At 46.7% G+C, this 19863-nt stretch overlaps 1 protein-coding gene and 1 pseudogene across 3 annotated transcripts in view; one reads left to right on the top strand and one right to left on the bottom strand.

Annotated features, from left to right (window-relative positions):
- The first annotated feature begins 8171 nt into the window (after positions 1-8171).
- LARP1 (La ribonucleoprotein 1, translational regulator) overlaps positions 8172-19863 on the top strand; it is a 50307-nt gene continuing 38615 nt past the window's right edge. For 2 of the 3 annotated variants that reach the window (XM_083181724.1, XM_083181723.1), the window contains exon 1: positions 8172-8627. In XM_083181724.1, the coding sequence (XP_083037850.1) occupies positions 8378-8627 (250 nt within the window). In that variant the 5' untranslated portion in view covers positions 8172-8377. The remainder of the gene's footprint in view (positions 8628-19863) is intronic. The other variant, XM_083181725.1, reaches the window with a different exon arrangement.
- LOC146076310 (U2 spliceosomal RNA) lies at positions 12283-12384 on the bottom strand (annotated as a pseudogene).

The following is a 19863-nucleotide window of genomic DNA, read 5'->3' as shown; positions in this document are numbered from 1 at the left end:
TGTTTGGTACACCTACAGCGGGTCCCCAGTTGATGAGAAATTCTTACTACAATGTCACCATAGGGGGATTTCCAATTGGGGTTCAGGTGGTCTTTTAGGGACCCCTTTACAATCCCGTTGGTCTCTTCTCCTGGAGCCTACGGTCTCCCTCAGTGATTGACTATCATTAAGGGAGACTGTAAGCTCAAGGAGAAGAGACCTACAGGATTGTAAAGGGTCCCTAAAAGACCACCTGTACCCCAATTGGGAATCCCCCTATGGTGACACTGTGACCATGACACTGTATTGAAAATCCCATCAATTGAGGGCCCCCTGTAGGTGTAACAAACACCAATTATGCCCACAATATCCATACCCCTACCTATAGATTTGTTTCACAACCCACCCCATCCAAACAATTATCAGTTTGAATCAGAACTTATTTTTTAATCCTACTTTCATTTCTTGATTGTACTTCTATGTACACTTACATTTTTTTCAAGATTTATTGAGTAAATTGTACACTTTGTAACATGGCAATTCTTTTTCTCAGTCTTATTCTTCAACTTCTTAAACTCCAAACCTTATCAATGCATCCATTGATGATTGTGATGGCTGGATCAGTGGATTGGCTCGGCGGGTGTAGGGAAGAATTTGGACCATTGCACCCATTCCCAGTAGTGCATTACAGTGGTGCGGGTAGCGTGCGTCGCGTCATGACGTCATGTGGCCAGGCCCGCGGACCTGCTCCCACACTCAGGGGCTGCCCCACTGTTTGCTAGAGATGCCCGGTGCATGTGCTTTACAGATCCCCAGACCTCAGAGACTGCTGCAGGCAGGTACGGTGAGGGGAGTGGCAGTGGCAGGGAGCAGTGAATTTTTAATTAATAATGTCGCGTTAAGTAACGCCCACCCTGGACCCCACGCACTCAGCGCCTGTAATTACAAACCCTAGAAACTGTACCATTGAAAGTATAGAAATTGAGGTGTGGACATGTCCCTTTCTGATTTTGTACCGATTTCTGACCCTCAGATGTTGGAGGATATTTCATAAAGTAGGTGCTAAATCTCAGGAGTGGATGTGGAATTCATCAACACATACAAGTTATCAACTCAGGAGCGTTGTGTTTCAAACAACACCACCACACCTGATTTCATTGCCATCATTGAGTATCAATGCAAACACATTCTACCATTATGGTGGAATCTATAACAAATTACAATCTTAGGTCTTTGTCACAGCATACTGTAAGATGACATTTTTCAGCAATTTTGGAAATAAAGAAACCCCAAGGTTTTCCCGGGCAACGCCGGGCGGGTCAGCTAGTATATATATATATATATATATATATTTATATATATATATATATATATTAAATACCTTCCAACTAGACCCACTCCAGAATGGACAAAATGCTCTGGTCTTGGACTAGTTTAATTATATATGACCATCGGTGTGGTTGCCATCGATGGCGATATTGCATGTGGTCATCAATGGTAGAAATCTGCAGTATGTATTTGTGGTTTCAACAACCAATGGTCATCCCTTTTATGTGATTGACTGGCTCGTGGTCCAATCAGTACCACGGGCACGGCATCACAGGTTTTATGTTGCACCATCGATGAAGGCAAACCATCCGATTCTCCATCGATAGTAAAAATGTTTTATGCTACATCAGTCATAAACCATCAATCACTACGAATCATCGATGGTGGTTGTAGATCCCTACTCTTATTTTATGATTGCTATCACCTTTCTTCACAACCCAGGTGACAGCAATCATAATATCAGAGGGGAGCCCAGGAACAGAGCATTGTCCCTCCTGGAATGGGTCATGTTGGGAGAAACCCCCCCCCCCCCCCCCCCCCCCCCCGCTAAATTTGACTGCTCATTGGACATATTGAGAGTTGATATTAACTCTGACCCCTGGGACCTGTGTATTTCATATGTGCACATATTACAGGATGATGGTCACCAGGGCGCATGGGCAGTTAGTGGCAGTTAGAGTCAGGTGGGAGGAGAGTGGGCAGGAGGCAGCTACTGGTAGGAGAAGGAGCACACTGCACACAGCCAAAATTGGGAGAGGAGGTCAACATGTACGACAGCAGCAGAACTACATAGCCCAGCAAGGTGGTGAGATGACGCTTCAATGCTGATAATGTGAGAGCCTGTGAGGCTAATGGTAAAACGTAAGTGTTACTACATAACATGTCCACATTATGTGACACTGCTGCCTAGGAATTGTGCAGGGGAGGGTACAGGAGAGGTACATGATGTCACCCACCAATGTACACCTAATGCTACATACAGGGAGCGTCACCCACCCATGTACCACCTAATGCTACATACAGGGAGCGTCACCCACCCATGTACCCCTTAATACTACATACAGGGAGCATCACCCACCCATGTACCCCCAATGCTACATACAGGCAGCATCACCCACCCATGTACCCCTAATGCTACATAACAATAATGTGTCATCTAGTGGTCGTCGGCATGCAAAACACTTGAATTGCCCCCCTAGAGGAGAAGAGCAGCGTTCCCATTTTTGTTACATGGATGTTCAATACATGTAAAAAAAACTTAATTAAAAGTGTGGAAATTTGTGCACATCGAGAATAACAATACAATATACCTATCCCCCCATCTAGGCTACAGAACTGGACAAATCACCCCCATATCTTGCCCAGAAACACCCAATATCTCATGAGCTCCCCCTATTGCAGCCTGTGATCATCCTCTATATGCAATGTACAGCCCATAAATATAACAGCGCACTTACCTCCCTCCTGGGTGCAGGGATACACATTTTGCTGCAAAGACAGCCCATAATATCACAGGTAACTGCTGAAATTTAAGCAAATAAGCAAGAGAGCAAAATATGCACGTCTTGTAAACAATAAATAGATATGAAGCTCCCAAATGTAATCTGGAAAAATTACTGGATAGAACAATAGGTAAAGTAGAGATAAAATCTCAGAGAGCGCAAAATAATTAATAAGTAGTTTTATTAACAATTAAAAATGATAATATTTAGCATAAGGAAATCCCTCTAAGCAATTACAATACACAAACACTGAACACATTAATGTATTATCATACAGTGGCAAACGCAGGATTTTCCGAAGGGGGATTCCAGAGGGGCGGAGCAAAGCACGGAAATGGACACTTAGGTGACCCAGTATATGCCGGGTCAGTTAAAGTATTATAGATAGACCAAATGTATATAAATAATAAAAACAAATAAATATATATATATATATATATACACATACATACATATATATATATATATATATATATATATATATATATATATACATACAGGGGCATCAACAGCAGTGTAGGCCCCTGGGCATAGCAATGTATTGGGGCCCCTACCGATCCTCCAGCGGTAGGGGTGGGGGAAGCTTTGATGTCCCACAGGTGGTAGGGGGTATTATATCAACTGCTCAGCATGTAGGGCCTGGATCAGTAATTTCCACTAATTACCCCTTTACTGCACAGATGGTGGGAGATGGGGTGGGAGAAGGGGGCATTGGGCTGAATGAAGGGGCCCTGATACATAACTTCCAGGGTGGTAGAGGATGTTTAATACGCAGAGGAGGGGTGTATAGTGGAGTGTGTTTATTATTCATAATTTTCTGGTGGGAGGACAACTTGCTTGACTGCAGATATCTCCAGTATCCGGAAATAGATTTCTTAGATTGTAATGGAATTAAAAACTAGAGAATCCCACCTACCAAATGGTATTGGGGACTAGGGGATCAGAGTTCAGGAGGCAGAGCAATCTGCCAACGAGTATATAAAACTACATACCAGGTGTGTGGAGCTGGAGCAGTAACCAGCTGCTGGAAGGCTGATATCTCAGGTTCTGGGCATAGTAGAGACAAACTACTACTTTCCATCAAAGGGGGAGAGTCCCAGCTTTTGGAATATACCCTCAGAAAAACTCTAAGTCAGAAAGAACCTGAAATATCTGACTGGGAAGAGCAATTAACAGGCTTGGATGGGGACCACTGCTTTAAAGTCATATATCTTCGGTTCCCAAGGGCCGATTTTTAAAATTCTTGTACCCATGGAAAGAGGGGACCCTCAGCTTTCAGACTAGTGCCCTTAGACTTCTGGGGGGGTTTCTGGGTATTCGGAAACCCCCCCTGCGTGCGCTACTGTCATATATACTTGAAGCATAGTGCATATTAATGATGCAGATAACACTCTAAAGCAGCGGTTCTCAAACTGTGGGTCCTGACCCCAAAGTGGGTCCAGACCTACTCAGCATGGGGTTACGACTCCATGTTGCTGACCATCAGGCTGATGACTTTTCTAATCTCAGTCAGTGATTCAAGGAGTCTGAAAAATCTGTTGGATTGTCTGTTATTTTAGACTCCTCCCATCATTCTGTACCTCCACAATGCTGGGCGGATTTAGGGGCATGCACCCAGGCAGGGGCGTAACGAGATATTCACAGGCCCCATAGCAAAAGTTTGTAAGGGCCTATATACCAAATATTGATGATAAATGTATATAGAAAATATAACTTATACAGTAAAGATGGGCCCCCTTCAGCTCTGGGCCCAATAGCAGCTGCACCCCTTGCACCTATGGTAGTTACGTCTTTACACCCAGGCATGTGCCCCCCCTGTCAACCCCCGCCCACAGAGACAGCCGCCGCGGCCATCGGGTAGGACTGTATGCATAATTGACAGCCGGGCAGACCGAGAAGGGGACTGCCCGGCTGTATTCACATGTCCCGGACTCTCGGCTATTTAAAATCTCGCGCTGCCGCAGCGGCAGGGCAAGATTTGAAATAGCCGGGAGTCTGGGACATGCAGTACTGTGAATACAGCCGGGCAGTGCCGGCTCTCTGTCTGCCCGGCTGTCAGTGCATTATGCATACAGTCCTTCCTGGCAGCGACTGTCCCTGTTAGGGGGGAGGGAATGTAAGAAATGACAGGGGGGAAGGGAATGTCAGAAATGACAGGGGGGAAATGTTAGAAATGACAGGGGGATTTGAATTAGGCAGGATTAGGGGACTGCAGCCCTGTGAACACAGCTGGGCAGCCCCTGGCTCTCTGCCCGGCTGTACCCCATTACTGGGAGCATATATTCCCAAATGGCAACGACCATGTAACCCCCATGTCAACGGGTATGTAATCCCACATGGCAACGAGCATGTATTCCCCCTTGGCAACAAGCATGTAATCCCACATGGCAACAAGTATAGAACTCCTGGAAATGATCATGTAATCCCACATGGCAACGTACATGTAATCCCACATGGCAACGGACATGGAACCCCTGGCAACAACATGTAGGTTAGCAGCATTTATGTTGCATAATTTGTAATAGGCATTACAGTGTTTGGCATAATAACAAGTAATGGACATTATGGTGTGTGGCTTAACGTGTAATGGGCATTTTGATGCAAATTTTTGACGCGCGCCTTCGGAGCTTATTCGGAGTTTATTGTGCATTTTTATTGTCTAATGGGGTCCCAGAGCAAAATAGTTTTAGGACCCCTGCTCTAAAGTATATTAAATTCTAGTTATACTGTATCATAAATCAATATCTGGATGACATTTAACAATAGTGTTCAGACTGACAGCTCCAAAGGGAGATGAAATAAGTCAGTAGGTGGATTGTAACTCAAAAAAACTCTGAATGAACCCAAATCCCGGATCCGACCCAGTATTTGGAACACGGTTTGAATCCGGGTCCGATCTGGGATTTTTCCCGTTTACACAGCGGTGCCCCCAGTCCACGAGGTGAATGGATGTCGCACACAGCATCCGTTCACCCCCTCCTCAGCTCCACTGCTGTTTGCAGAGTACCTCAGACAGTAGCGGAGGCTGTGTGCACCCCCTGCCCAACCTCCATACTGACCGGACCACGGTAGGATTCATGGGGAAATGGACCCATGGTTTTTTTTCAGCTAGCCCTTTTACACTGATGCTGACCCGGGTCCACGAGGCAAAAAACCCTGTTATTTGCAAAAGGGTGTGGCTACAAACACACTCGGCAGGATGCTGTAATATCCACACCCCGTCCGCCGCACATCGCCGGTTACCGCAGACATAATTATCGTATATGCACTAACATCAGGGCCGGTGCAAGGCACCAGAGCGCCCCAGGCGGGGGGGCACTCTGGCGCCTCGGCGCTTACCTGCTCCAGGGGGGGTGATCGGATGCGGCCGCCGCTACGCTGGGAGGATGCGGCCGTAGCGTCGCGCTCCACGGGGAGGGGGGGCGGCTCCGGCCAGGCTCCGGGTGGGGTGTGTGTTTGGAGGGAGATGCGGGCTCCAGGGGTGGGGGTAGAATCACTCACCATGCTCCCAGGTGCTTTCCTCCTGGCTCCTGCTCTCCTCGGCGCCGCGGGAACCTTCCTGTTCCTACTGCTGCTCCTCCTGGCTCCTGCAGCTCATTACCGCCCTCCAGTGGCCGGCGCCCTACGCAAATGCCTAAAGCTGCCTAGTGGTGGCGCCCGCCCTGACTAACATATGCTAAAGTTATGGCAAAGGACAGCTCTTGCGTTAAGAGCTGTCCTTTGCAGTGAGCCAGAGATGTGCAGCGGGTCCCAGCGGCTCCCCCCTCCCTCCCTCCCTTACCCGGGTTATGTGCTGCTGCTGCGGGCGGGCTCTCCTCCTTGTCCCTACACCCGGAAGAGTAATTACAGTGCAGGGAGGCGGAGGTCACAGGTCAAGGCAGCATAGCACTGTGCTACCTAGACACAGGTGAAGGGGGCCGACACAAGGCCACGGGGGTCAGTGCGGGGTGGCGTGGGTCACGTTAAGAAGCCCATAGGCCGTGCGGGTTTTCCTCCATATCAAAATACGGTAGAAACCTTGATAACAGGGTTTTTTTACAGCATATTTTGATTAGAGAATCCCACCCAATCTCCTAAGCATAGCACCACCCAGTGGGTAAATGATCACAAAAAATGGTATAATGCGTGCTTGGTAATTAAGATTTGCTGATGTTGATGAATATTATTTATCAAATGTTTGATGCCTTTTTTTATTTTCAGGGATACTGCTGACCCGGGTCCCCGAGGCAAAAACCTGGGTATTTGCCTCAGTGTAAAAGGGGTATTAATTAATAGCTGCTTCGGGCTCTCAATGGAGAAGAGAAATATTCCAAACAAGTGCCAAAATACCGTAGGAGCTGTGAATGGCACTGTGAATCCAACAGCGCTATTTCTGTCGCTATTTTGGCTTTCGCATGCGACCCTACGATCCGTAAGCATGCAGTCATTCAATAATAAAACATATTGCAAATTTACAGAGTTTAACAGTGATCAACTCCGAATCAGGCCCATAGTACATAAATATCTGCACTCAGGGGGCCATTCAGACCTGTACGTTCAGCTCCGAATTTGCTCCCCTGTACGTTGGTGGGGTCTGCGCATGCCCATAGGCACTAATGCAATGTGAAGACCCCCACAAAGAGCTCCTTCGCTGATATTTTCAATTGCTTGTGCACTCGGTCGGCTGGGGGGATTTGGTTGTGCGCTTGACGGATTAACACAGCCTAGCCAGCAGAACTGAATTACCCCTTCAGTGCGTAACTCTGTGCAGCAGATATATGTTAAGCACCACTTGAAGAATTTTAAAAAGAGACTTTTTTTATTTTTCATTTTATTAGTAACACATACTCTAGTGCCAGCATGTTATGTTGTCGACTACAACTGGAAGCAGGCTTCAAAAATGTGGGTTAAAATGAGAATTTTATAAATGTATTGAAGAACAGGTTTTTAAAAAAAAAAATATATATATATTAGTTTAATTCAATTCAAGAAGAAATACACTTTTATGATAATTGTGTATATAAAGGGGAACAGGGCGAGGCGAGAAACAGGGAACTACAAATCCCAGCATGACAGTTGGAGTGTAGTTGTCGCTGAAGAACTGTGGGAAGAGCTGCTGATAAGTGTACAGCAGAGGTAGACAACATGTGGCCCTCCAGCTGCAGTGAAACCACATACCCCTGCATGCCTTAATAAAGTGTTGTAGGTTAGGCTGGGATCTGTAGTCCCACAGCAGCTGGAATGCCACACTGAGAACGAGAGTGGAGAGAGAGTGAATGACTCCCTAACTAACCACACACCACCACACACGCTGTCCCACCCACCGGCCACCACCTCCTCGCCCCCCCCTCGCAGCGGGGAGCGCGCACGTCGGCGTGTCTCAGAGCGCGTCCCCGCACAGTCCCATCGCGTGGTCTTCCTTGGCTTCCATATTGCAGCAGCCGCGGTGACTTCGGGAGGCCGCCCGGTGATTGCTAACCCCGTGCTCGCTACCCAGTGCGCTCCGACCGCGTCCCTTCACGCCCTGCGAGAAGAGAAAAAGCCCGGGTGCCTGACACCTCATCCCCGCCCGGGTGGTGGTGGGGGACATGGCGACTCAGGTAGAGGCTCCGCTCTTGCCACCGCCGCCCCTGCAGCAGCAGCAGCCGCCGGCGCCTCCAGCGGACGGCGAGGTGGAGGAAAGGCGGCCGCCGGAGGGAGGGAAGCAGGAGCTGGGGCAGGAGGGCGATGAAGCGCTGGGGCGCAAAGAGTTTGTGGAAGCTCCTCCGCCCAAGGTGAACCCCTGGATCAAGGCGAGCGGTGGCCACGGAGGGCCGGTCAATGGGCAGCTCCCGGCAGGTAAGTGCACCAGCAGAGCCAGCATGGTATCTGGGTAGATGGGCTGTGTGATGGGTTACCCTGGCCTGGATGGGGTGTAATGTATGATGGCACTGGCATGCATGCTCCACTCTGTAATGTGCTATCTCTGTGCCCCCTATTTCTGGCTGGGCTCCTGCGGGGGCAGACTAGAGTGCCACTTATGCTGTTCTGCAGCCCCGATCTCTGCACTGTCTGCGGGCGCTGCTGGGAGTGTCTCCCATTATGGATCTGGGCACCATGTGGGTGAAATGTGCTCCTGTATTTTTTTTATTTATATTTTTTTAACTTAGGGGTCATCCTTTTTAGGGTTGCCCCCTCCCCGCTTGTATGTATTTTAGGGGGTGCTTATAAGGTCACCTGCTTGATTCGCCCTCCCATTACCAGGCTTGTGACACAGAAGAGAGAAGCGGGGGGCGGTGACAAAAGGGGGAAGGGGTTGCCTAGTACACCCTTTGATGACACTGCAGTCTGGCCTAGTGGGTGGAGGATCGGTGGCTCCACTCCAGCACCCATGATGGCATGTGTGTCTCCTGTGATCCGGGCAGGTGGGAGAACACTATGCGGGGTCATACAGTACGGCGGCTGCACAGCGCCCGGCAGCTCAGGGGTTAATGAACTGTCCAAGTCCAACGTCCCAATTTCAGAATGTTCACGGTCCAACGTTCCACTGGCCCCGCCCACCCCCTGCTACTACTACCCAGCATTCCCCATGCAGACAGGCAACGTGGGTCTCCTGTCCTAGGCCTGAGGGCCTCCCCGGCTATACTGGGTGCAGGATCCGGTGCCGCCTCCGCTCCCTGTGAGCCATGTGCGTTCATTCCAGGAACATGCTGCTGGGCTAATTCGAATCTGATCAAGAATAAATAAGAATCTGTGTGTGCAAGTAATATGGAATATGGTGTGTAAGCCTCACTGAAGCATGTGCATGCCCAATCTCTACATAACGTGCTGCAGCATATGTGCACTACAGAAATAACTAGTATTAGAAGTCATTTAACGAATTTCCCAGGGGGTTGTGCTTTGTGTTCCCTGCCTAGTTTCTCCTCACTAGGGAGCATGCAGCACCATGGGGTTGGTTAGGCCTTGGCTAGTCTCCCATGCTTTGCTGGCACCCTGCGGGTCTGCAAAGCTCATTCCTTTTCTCCTCTGTGCTGTTAAAAATAGCTCTGGCTGCTGCACTCCCAAATATAAGTGGCAGCGCGACCTGGGCATAAATCTTCATATCTGTGTAGATGTGTAGGGGACAGCGCTGCTAGCTGGGGATGAACATGTGCTCACTAGTTCTTATGGTACTTCCCTGTTAGCACACCAACTCCATTTCACTCTGAAGCCCCAATTAGCACTACAGTGCAAAGTGTGAGTTCAGGTTATGCGGGTGACAGGATCTGGTGTCCTGATGTTAAGGTTAAAAAATATTTATATAATCAGGATTAAATGCAAATATTTAATGTTATTAAAGGGCCAACAAAGTTAATAATGTACTTGTGTTTAGCCTAGGAATATTAAATGCCAAAATGTGCATTTTGTTTCTTTCTAGCACAGTTCTGAATAAATCTTTTAATAATAAGTTTTGGTACTATTTCTTGGTTTAGCAATTTCTTAATGTTGCTTGTCATTTTTTATTACAGGTTATTTATACATAATACATAATATATAAATATTTAAAGAGTGCATATTCCGCAGCACTTTATAGAGAATATTTGAACATTCACATCAGTCCCTGCCCCCAATGGAGCTTACATTCCCCCCTAGCACATGTACACGCACACACATTCATTCTAGGGTTACTTTTGTTGGGAGTAAGTCAACCTACCAGTATATTTTTGGATTGTGGGGGAAAACAAGAGTACTCGGGGTGTGTGTGTGTGTGTGTGTGTGTGTGTGATGTATGTATAATATGTGTGTGTCTAATGTATGTCAAAGTACCCTCCTACCTTTTGACTGTCTGTAAATACTCTGTTGTATCACGGTCTCCTTTTGTAAAGCGCAACGGAATATGCTGCGCTATATAAGAAACTAAATAAATACTGTAGTTATGGGTCAGTTACCAACCAGTGCCCTATATGTGCAGTTTGCATGTACTCCCCTTTCTGTGAGGGTTAACACCAACCCAACAAATCAGTGTGTAAATTGGCTTCTGACTAAATATTAAGTCTTGTGTTTGGGGTAGGAGCTTAAGGGGGAAATTAACCTCGATGTGCTGCCAGGCATTTCTGATGGAACAGCACATCCCGACCATCGATAAGCATATTAGGGGCCAGATGCACTAAGCTTCAAAAGTGATAAAATGGAGAGTGACAAACAACCAACCAATCAGCTCCCGCCTGACATTATTTTTCAAATGCAGTCTGTGACATGAACGGTAGGAGCTGATTGGCTGACTGTTTATCACTCTCAATTTTATCACTTTTAAAGCTTATTGCATCTGGCCCAAGGTGAAGTGACCGGTTTGAAAAAAAAAAAACTCAGGAGCCCGAGGTGTGCTCCCCACCACCAGTGCTGTGCCTAAACACGTGCAAAGGAGGCCGTGCGATCGAAATGGGTCCGTCTCCGAAGAGACAGGGCCCCGTTTTTCCCCTAACCCCTCTCAACCATAAGGCTGAAGAGGGGAAAATAGGGAACGGTGGGTCCTCTTCGCCGAAGCTTAGAGAGACCCTCATTCCTCAACCCCCGAAAGGGTTAGGACGGTGGGTCCTCCGCAGCCCGTGCTTTGGAGAGACCCGCAGTGGACTTCCCTCTGCCTTGCGGCTCGGGGTCGTCCTCGGGGGGACCGAAGCTCTCCCCAAAAGGCGAGAGCTTCGGCACATTGGGGAAATGGAAGGCCCAGAAGGGTCGACCACACTACCCAAAAAAAAACGTGACAAACTACAAAAAAATACAAGGAACGTGAAAAGTGACAAACGTGAGAGGGGGAAGAGAAATAAATAATATAGGACCCTAGCCAGAAGGCCAGGGTGGGGGTGTGAAAAATTGTCCTACCTCATCCAAAAGGACGAGGTAAGGACGTGAAGCGCATACCTAGAGGGAAAGTGCGCAGTGCTAGTGCCATACTAGTGCATGGTGATTTTGGGATCACCCGTGCATGTTCGGCACCCCCGAGTTTCCCCGGGGGCACAGTGCAGCCTCGGACTCCAAGCAGCCAGCCAGTCAGCGTCCGACCAAGTGTTTCTCCGCCCTACCAGCAGGCCCTTTCCGACCCCCCGGCATGGGAATGGATACTCCACCGGGCTTTTCGATGAGTCTCCCCCGCAGCGGCCGAATAGACCAACCGAAGGAGAAGAAAACACCTACTCAGTCCCGACGTTTCACCTCTCCCAGGGATTGAGTACTGGGCTGGGCTTTTCGCTGTCTCACTGGCCGAGGTCCAATGTACCCCCCGGACAGTGAGCAATCTACTCAGTCCCAGCTTTTCCCGTCTTCCTGGGATTGGATACTAGACCGGGCTTTTCGAGTGACTCTCCCTCGGAGGCTATGGACCCCCGAACAAGAGCCCCATCTACTAGGCCCGATGCTTCTCCCCTCCCTACCAGTAGGAAGGTATGCTCCCCCCCTACGGCAGGATGAAGATACTCAGCCAGACCTTACACCCGCCCAGAACATGAGGTACACTACGCCTCAGCTCAGTAGCAAGGTGATTAGGTCCAGCTTTTCTCTATTCTCTGCCAGGGGGCGGTCCAGACCCAACTGATAAGAACAGATACTACACTTGATCTTAGCCAAAAGGCCGAGAAGCGACCGGTTATGACCATGCTGACATCCTTAAGGTCCAGCACCCCCTCCGTAATGCTATGTATTGTCAGCCAATTTCTCGCTTAATCCCCATACACATGGGTCGACTTTCAGCATGACTCGCCAGGGATGTGGTTGCTGAGCGACAAAATCCCCATGTGTACGGGGCAACGGTCACTGGGAGCACGCTTCCGTGACCAGCACTGAAGTGATCATGCTCCTGCGACAGTGTCTCGTTTTTTATCAGTGGCCAGCGTGAAAACAGGACACTCGCCAATTTGGTTGCTGAGCGATTTCGTAGTAAATATCTGAATAGAAGTTTGCGTATGACATACTATACTGAGCTTGCCAGCAGCTGCTGAGTTAAATCTCAGAGTTCCTGAACATTTACTGGTTGGTTGACATTTCTGGGAAAAGTTGCAGTTCAAGCTGCTGAAGATATTGAAAGTTTCCTACTTATGCCATAGAAAGTAGATAGCTTGTTATCCATAGAGAGGGAGGTTGTTGGTAATTAAATGTGAGTGTGATATAGCCTCTGAAACCCTGAGATCATCTTCTTATCAGGTAAATAAAGCATGGCGTGAAATGTGCAGCTACACCCTGTGCTAACATGACACTTTCTCGTTTATGTGAAGTTAATGACATGGACTTGCATTGTACGTAGTCGTCATTTCACAAATCGTAAGTTCTAGAGTGAGGCCTGGGACCCTGGCAGGTGGAAAATTTAATCCGATGGGGCACACCTCCTGAGGTGCAACAAAGTCCACTTGTTATTTCTGTGCAAGACACCCATTGTAAAAAAAAAAAAAAGTTGCATATTGTTTAGTTTAAAATGACTTTCGATATGCAAATAAGGACACCCATAAAACATTGAGTTGTCCTCTTCAAAAGTTAAACTTCTGAGTCCGACCAACCATAGTCCTGTCCTCCTCATTGACATTCTGATTGGCAACAACACATACTGATCCTATTTACCATTTATAAGAGTTTGAATGTGTTGGGAGTCTAGTTACTTTTTTGGCCTTTCCTGTGTTGTAGCCTCAGGCAAGAAATCTGGCTTGGGGGAGGAAGTGTGAAAAAGATCTTCATTTCCATAAAGTAGTCTTACCAGTGTGCAGTCAGTGGCTAGACCATGTCCACTAACGTCGGCATGAATTTTTTATGAATTTTTAAATGATTACTTGACTATCCAAGTGGTCATAGTCGGATTATAATAGTGCCCGAAGCATGGCCAGCGAAGCGGTACATAAATACGGTGTCCATGTTGACGTACAATTAGACACCCCAAAATCACAAACTCCTATTGACCATTCGACTGTTGACTTTGCCTAAGTTGACCCATAATAAGCTTGTGTCGATGAAAGGTATGGCAACCCTTTTTTGTGTCGACCTACTCACTGTCGACAATTAGTGGTCCAGCTGGTCTTAAGGTGCCCACAGACGCATCAATTATCGAATGCGTTTTGTACTTTTTAAGTACAAAACGCATCTTATGTACAATTATCGGGTGGTGTTTATGGGCTTGTGCGACGCGATGTGTGTTCCCAGGAGCCCGATATTGTATGTCTAAAAAAATATGTGCTGCACGTACTTTTTAGACTACATCTGGAAATTAACAGTACAAACATGGGTTCATCGCTTCGCATCGCATGCATCCAAGTGCACATCGCATCGCAAGCTGGAAGAAAAATTGTATAGAACCATTGTACAGTCAAAAACGCATAGCACCGTAAAATTGATGCGTCTGTGGGCACCTTTACCTTAGTGCAAGCATGGCCAAACTGTGGCCCTCCCGCATGTTGTGAAACTACACACCCCAGCATGCTTTGTCATAGTTTAAGCATTCCCTAATAGCAAAACTGTGGCAAGGCATGATGGGACTTATAGTTTCACAACAGCTGGAGGGCGTACTTCTGTGTGTTTGTAGGTGGGTTTTTTTTTATTTTATAACTAGGATGTTAACATTTTTTACAATAACCTTTGTTTAGTTCTTATTGGAATTGGTAAAAACATATCAGCAGAACATAAGGGTAATATGTGAGACAGGCTGTACTACTATCACTAAATATAAAGTATATGTAGATATAAAATGAATTGCTAATATCTAAAGTTTGCAAATACTATACATTATTAATCTTGACACTTGTTATAAAATGAACAATTTGCCTCACACACTTTATTTCACAACTAAGGGGGCAATTCTTTTGTTCATAGCTACCATCTAATTTGTATGAGAGCTATTCACTTGTTTGTGCAACCAGCCCCAAGACTTCACTCATCCCTCCTGGAGTGCGAGCAGGAATCCGTGTAAAGTAGGGTCGCAGTTACCTGACAAGCTGTACCTTGACACTGAAGAAAATGCTTAACGTGGCTTATGTGCATTTTCACAGGAGAAAGGGCCTGGCTTTGCATATGTTTGCAAGCTACTAACAAGTGAAATGCCCCAACAAAGCCACTGTCCTAGTTTCATTTCTCGTAAGCGTTCGCCATGCACCTAGCTATTGAGCTGTCATACGTAGGGCTATCTTATCTGTGGGCAGACTGGACTTGTCTCTCAAAAAACCTCGCCGATAGATCCTTACAGGTGCTTTACATAGTTGGAACTCTGATTACATGTTTTGTTCAGTTAAGCACTTAATCTCCTCATTGCAGTCAAATACATCAGCTGTGTAACTTGGACTGAGGCGAGTTCAAAGGCTGTCTTGGTCGCTTCTTTCGTGACGTTGTCTAACCCATCATCATTGTAGATTTCTGTACCAATTCATCTGCGCTAAAAAAAATATACATATGTTCAGATTAATATTGTATGACCTTTTTTTGTTATGTACTGTGGGGTTATCAAATTCACTCCCTGTGAATGTGGAAGGACATTATCAATGATGCTGGCTGCATGAGTTTGAAACGCTATGTAGACTATTATTTATATAGCGCACACATATTCCGCAGCGCTTTACAGAGAATCTTTGAACGTTCACATCGGGCCCTGTGGAGCTTTCAATCTATATTCCCTACCACATGTACATGCGCACACAGACCTACTAGGGTTCATTTTTGTTGGGAGCCAGTTACTGTAACCTACCAGTATACTTTAGGATTGGGGGAGGAAACCCAAGCACCCAGAGGAAACCCAAGCACCCAGAGGAAACCCACGCAACCAGGGAGAATATACAAACTCCGCAAGGTTAGGGCCTCGGTGGGAATTTAACCCATGACCTCAGTGTTGTGAGGCAGTAATGCTAACCATTACACCGTCCGTGCTTACCTGTAATCATGCTCTCTTGTACTAAGCAAATGCTGTTCACCTTTTGGGTCGAGTCCGTATGACAGCGTGGTGGTTTGGTGGATGTTACGGCTGTCATCATTTGGAATGAAAACCAGGGCCTGTTTATATTGGTATCTCCCTAAACACTTTAAAGCAGGAATTGAGCTACACATCCCAGCATGCCTTGCAACAGTTTTAGCATGGCCACATAGTAAAAAATGTGGCAGAGCATGCTGGGATGTGTAGTTCAACAACAGTTGGAGGGCCGAAGGTTCCCCATCCCTGCTTTAAAAAAAAAAAAAAAATTCTACATATACTATTATAGCATATGTGTGCATTCAAGTTTTTGGAACAGGACCTAATATATCTATTTATGGTAGTGCTGCCTTGCGGTGCTGGTGGGTGCATAGTGCCTCCACAGAACCTCACATTGCCTCCCCACAGAATTGAATAACACCCACCCAAAAAAGCATCAATGATGCATCTAATAAACTCATGCTCAACTAGTGATGTCCACGCCAGTGTGAAGGATACACATTCTTATTTTTGTTTTGGACAGTGCCTCCCTGGTGACTGCCTTGTTTAACTGGCCTGCAAGTGTCGCTTGTTTTGTTTTTCATCCCTATGACACTACAGGGGTTACTGGGCCTTGATTGATTCAGTACATTTTTTTTGTGTACACCCTTTAATTTCCGTTTCAGGAGCAACCATGTTCATTCTCCTCACAACACATACCAGTCATCATGTTGACTCATTTGTAGTTACTGTGAGGTGACTTTACCATGGGGAGGTGTTGGCCTATGTTATTGGCAGTCAGTTTGTGTGCTGGAGCTTGGCATAGATGTATTATGCTGTGCATGTTCTGTTTGTAGAGGATTGCATGTGTTTAGGTGGAGGTGGAGTGTCGTAGGTGTGGTGGAGGGGGGTGGTCATCCCTCCTTTATGTCATTTGAGATTAGAAATGTGCTTGTATGAATTGTCTCTAAAACAAGAACTGTGTGAATAACTTGGCGCTGTATCTGAGAAATGGGCATAATGCTAAAATTCTTGCTTTGGATAAAATGGGGCAAAGTTTTCTGAAACCTGCTGTAAGAATCGCTGTTGTGCCTTTTGCCTGAGGTTATGAGAGAAGAATGAGGTGCCCCTGGGCAGCGGAGTAACCGGGCAGCAGTGTGCCCAGTGCTGCATCAACCCCTTGAGTGCATGACTTCATGCAGAGGGGTCTGGGCCGCTAGAACCAGAAAGTGCTACAGTGCCAGGCATTTCTAAACCGTTGTACAGACTGCACGGCCAATGGACGGCACTGCAACAGTGATATCAGCTGTAGGTATCTTTCCAGGCACTCTATGAGCAAGAGTTACAGTCCTGTCCTTGGACTTGTACTAGGGTGGTAGGGAAGCTTTAGGGCGTGATTCAATTGTTTTAATGCACCAGTTGTGCCATATTGCTCTTGTTCTGGCACAGGGCACTCATTACATTTTCATGTTTATCACCCCCAAACGGCTAATAACGGCATGCAATCTCAATATTCAAACGTGGTCTTTAATAGGATGCCACCTTCCAAGTAATTGGCCATATACTACTGCGTTTTTGCCAGACTTCAACCAATTTCGGGTCGTTGTGCAAATCACATGTGTGTTAGATTCATTCCGATATGATACGTAGCTCTGTGCGCATCGGAACGGAGCACCTAGATTTAAAGCGCTGCGTGTAGGATCTGTTGGATTGGACACCCTCCGGCAGCACTTTCTTGGCATCGCATGAGATATATCACTTGAAAAAAGACCGGTAAGGTCCCTGGTGGTCCAAGGGGGAAGTTGCATAAGTGTAGTAGTTCAGCAACCGTGATTGCCAAATACTGATATATGTAAAAATATTCCATCCTCCATTGCTGCACTGAGTTCTAAGTTCCAAACTGCCCCTGGGCACAACATGCGTTCCAGAAATGTTCGAGGACTTCATAGTTTGGGTTTCCATGGGCGAGCAGCCACACTCATGCCTCGGATCACCCTGTGCAATGTCCGACACTGACTGGTTTAACGTCATTTGAATGGAGAACCTACTCTTTTGGAATTACACTTGAGCATCTGTCAGTTTGGTTGTGTCAAAAACAAAACGCCTCTTTAGTGTTCATTCTAGCACCCGCCATATTTAAAAACCCATGTAGTTCCTCTTCCCTGCCTGGGGTGTCGCTGTCTGCTGTGGTGTTTTTAGCACAGGTCTGGTTTGCATATAAATGCTGATATACAGACCACACTGTGCTAGAACCTCTACAGCAGACCGCAACACCCCAGGCAGGGAAGAGGAACTGCATGGGTTTTCAAATATAGCGGGTGCTAGAATGAACACTACCTCTTGCGCGAATACTGCCCACTAAAGTTTGTGGCAGAAGAAATAAGTTTGTCATTGGGCTATTTGTACACAGTGCGGATACATAACTGCAGTTTCTACATGTCCAACGTTGGCCCTCCAGATGTTTTGAAACTACACATCCCAGCATGCTTTGCAATAGTTTTAGCATTCTCTAATAGCAAAACTGTGGCAAAGCATGCTGGGATGTGTAGTTTCACAACATCTGGAGGGCCAACGTTGGACATGCCTGTTCTAGAGGATGTTGTTTGCAGCAAAGGGGTCCAACCCCATATGTATGCTGTGGTTTTGTACTGAGATGTTTAACAAGCACAAAGTCACGGCGGCTATGTTTTGTGTGTGTGTTTGCCTATTGATGCCTACTACTTAAATGCTTATAATTGTAGAGGTGCCACAGACCACAAAACCTCCAGTTTGCAGTAAAAGTGCAGGAAAGGTTGGCATCAAAAAGTGAACTTTGATTTATAGCTGATTCTCGCTACCCTGTTTGTCACCTTCCCTTGTCAATGGCCTGGGTGTATGTAAGGTGAACAAACCTGGTGTAATAACACCTGTTGGATATGTCTATGAAAGAGTTTGTTACTGGAACATCATTATTCTCTTCCGGAGGAAATCGGCAGCCATGTAAACATGCTACCTCCCGATATTCAGTCCTCGTTTTACGATTTCCCTACTTTTGACCAACATTATTTAGAGGTTTCCTTTCAGACGGACAGGATGCAGTTGGCAAAGTGAAGTCACCATGGCTTCAAGAGAATTCCAGTGCCAGCCTCCCAACACGGGACACTGGCAAAATGCTACCTCAAAGGGGACATTTTATTTTTTGTGGTAAAACCTGTGTTCAGGAGCAGTGTAAATGGGTAACCCGGGTCGTGTGACCCTGGACCCCTTCACAGCAATGGCAGAGCCCAAAGCTCCCAAACAGTCTTGTGCTTAGCCCAGAGGTGAGGCGACAGGGTGCACAGTCTGCACTGCTGTATGTCAGACTGCAATGGTGAAGGTGAATGGATGCCACTTGCAAGAGTGCGACATCCATTCAGTGCACAGAAACAGGCTTTCATGAAAACCCGGGTTTTGCTGCATATCAAAATGCGGTAAAAACCCGATAACAGGGTTTTTTACCGCATATATAGATTAGAGAATCCCACCATATGTTAGAGCATATGCGATCATTAACAATGCGAAGCCCGGCTGAGGGGGGCGATAACTGTTAGAGCATCCCACCCCATATAGTATATACGGTATTTCGACGTTAACATTGGTTTAGGTCATCTTCCCATGGAATGATCTGTCACATGGGACGATGTAATGGATATAATGCACATGATACACAGGAGACAGTTGCTTGCAGTCCTCCCACACAATACAGTGTGCACTTGTTCTGATGATTGCATAGTGTGTGCGCTCTAAGGGGATTGAAAAGACCATTGTGTCACAGTATGTATCCTGTTTGAGAGAGTAGCGTATAGATCAAGCACTACATTACATCACGGTTGAAGCTGGTTCATTTGCTTAACAAATTTGGCCACAATACAGCAGGTATCGCAGATTTTCCCTTGAGTTTACCCAGCATACCATCATAGAGTGTTTTTTTTTTGGTAAAGATAAAGACCCCTGGAGAGAGTGCTGTGGGGGTTCTAAGCGCTCTTATGCATCAAGCTCCAGAATGCATCAAGCTCCAGAATGCAAAACTATCTGCAGCTTGTTCCTGACCTCTATGGGCATAATTCCACAGATACCTCTCTGAACTCCCCCCGCTACAACCCAGTTTGCAAATGGAAGTAGATGTACAGTAAGGTCTAAACCAGGGGTATTGAAAATGTGACCCGCCTCCAGCTTTTATGGAATACAAAT

Source organism: Crinia signifera, chromosome 4 (assembly GCF_055691185.1).
Source record: "Crinia signifera chromosome 4, ASM5569118v1, whole genome shotgun sequence".
NCBI classification, from domain to species: Eukaryota; Metazoa; Chordata; class Amphibia; order Anura; family Myobatrachidae; genus Crinia; species Crinia signifera.
The sequence above is the reverse complement of the archived record's forward strand: the minus strand, read 5'-3'. Positions and strand labels throughout refer to the sequence as shown.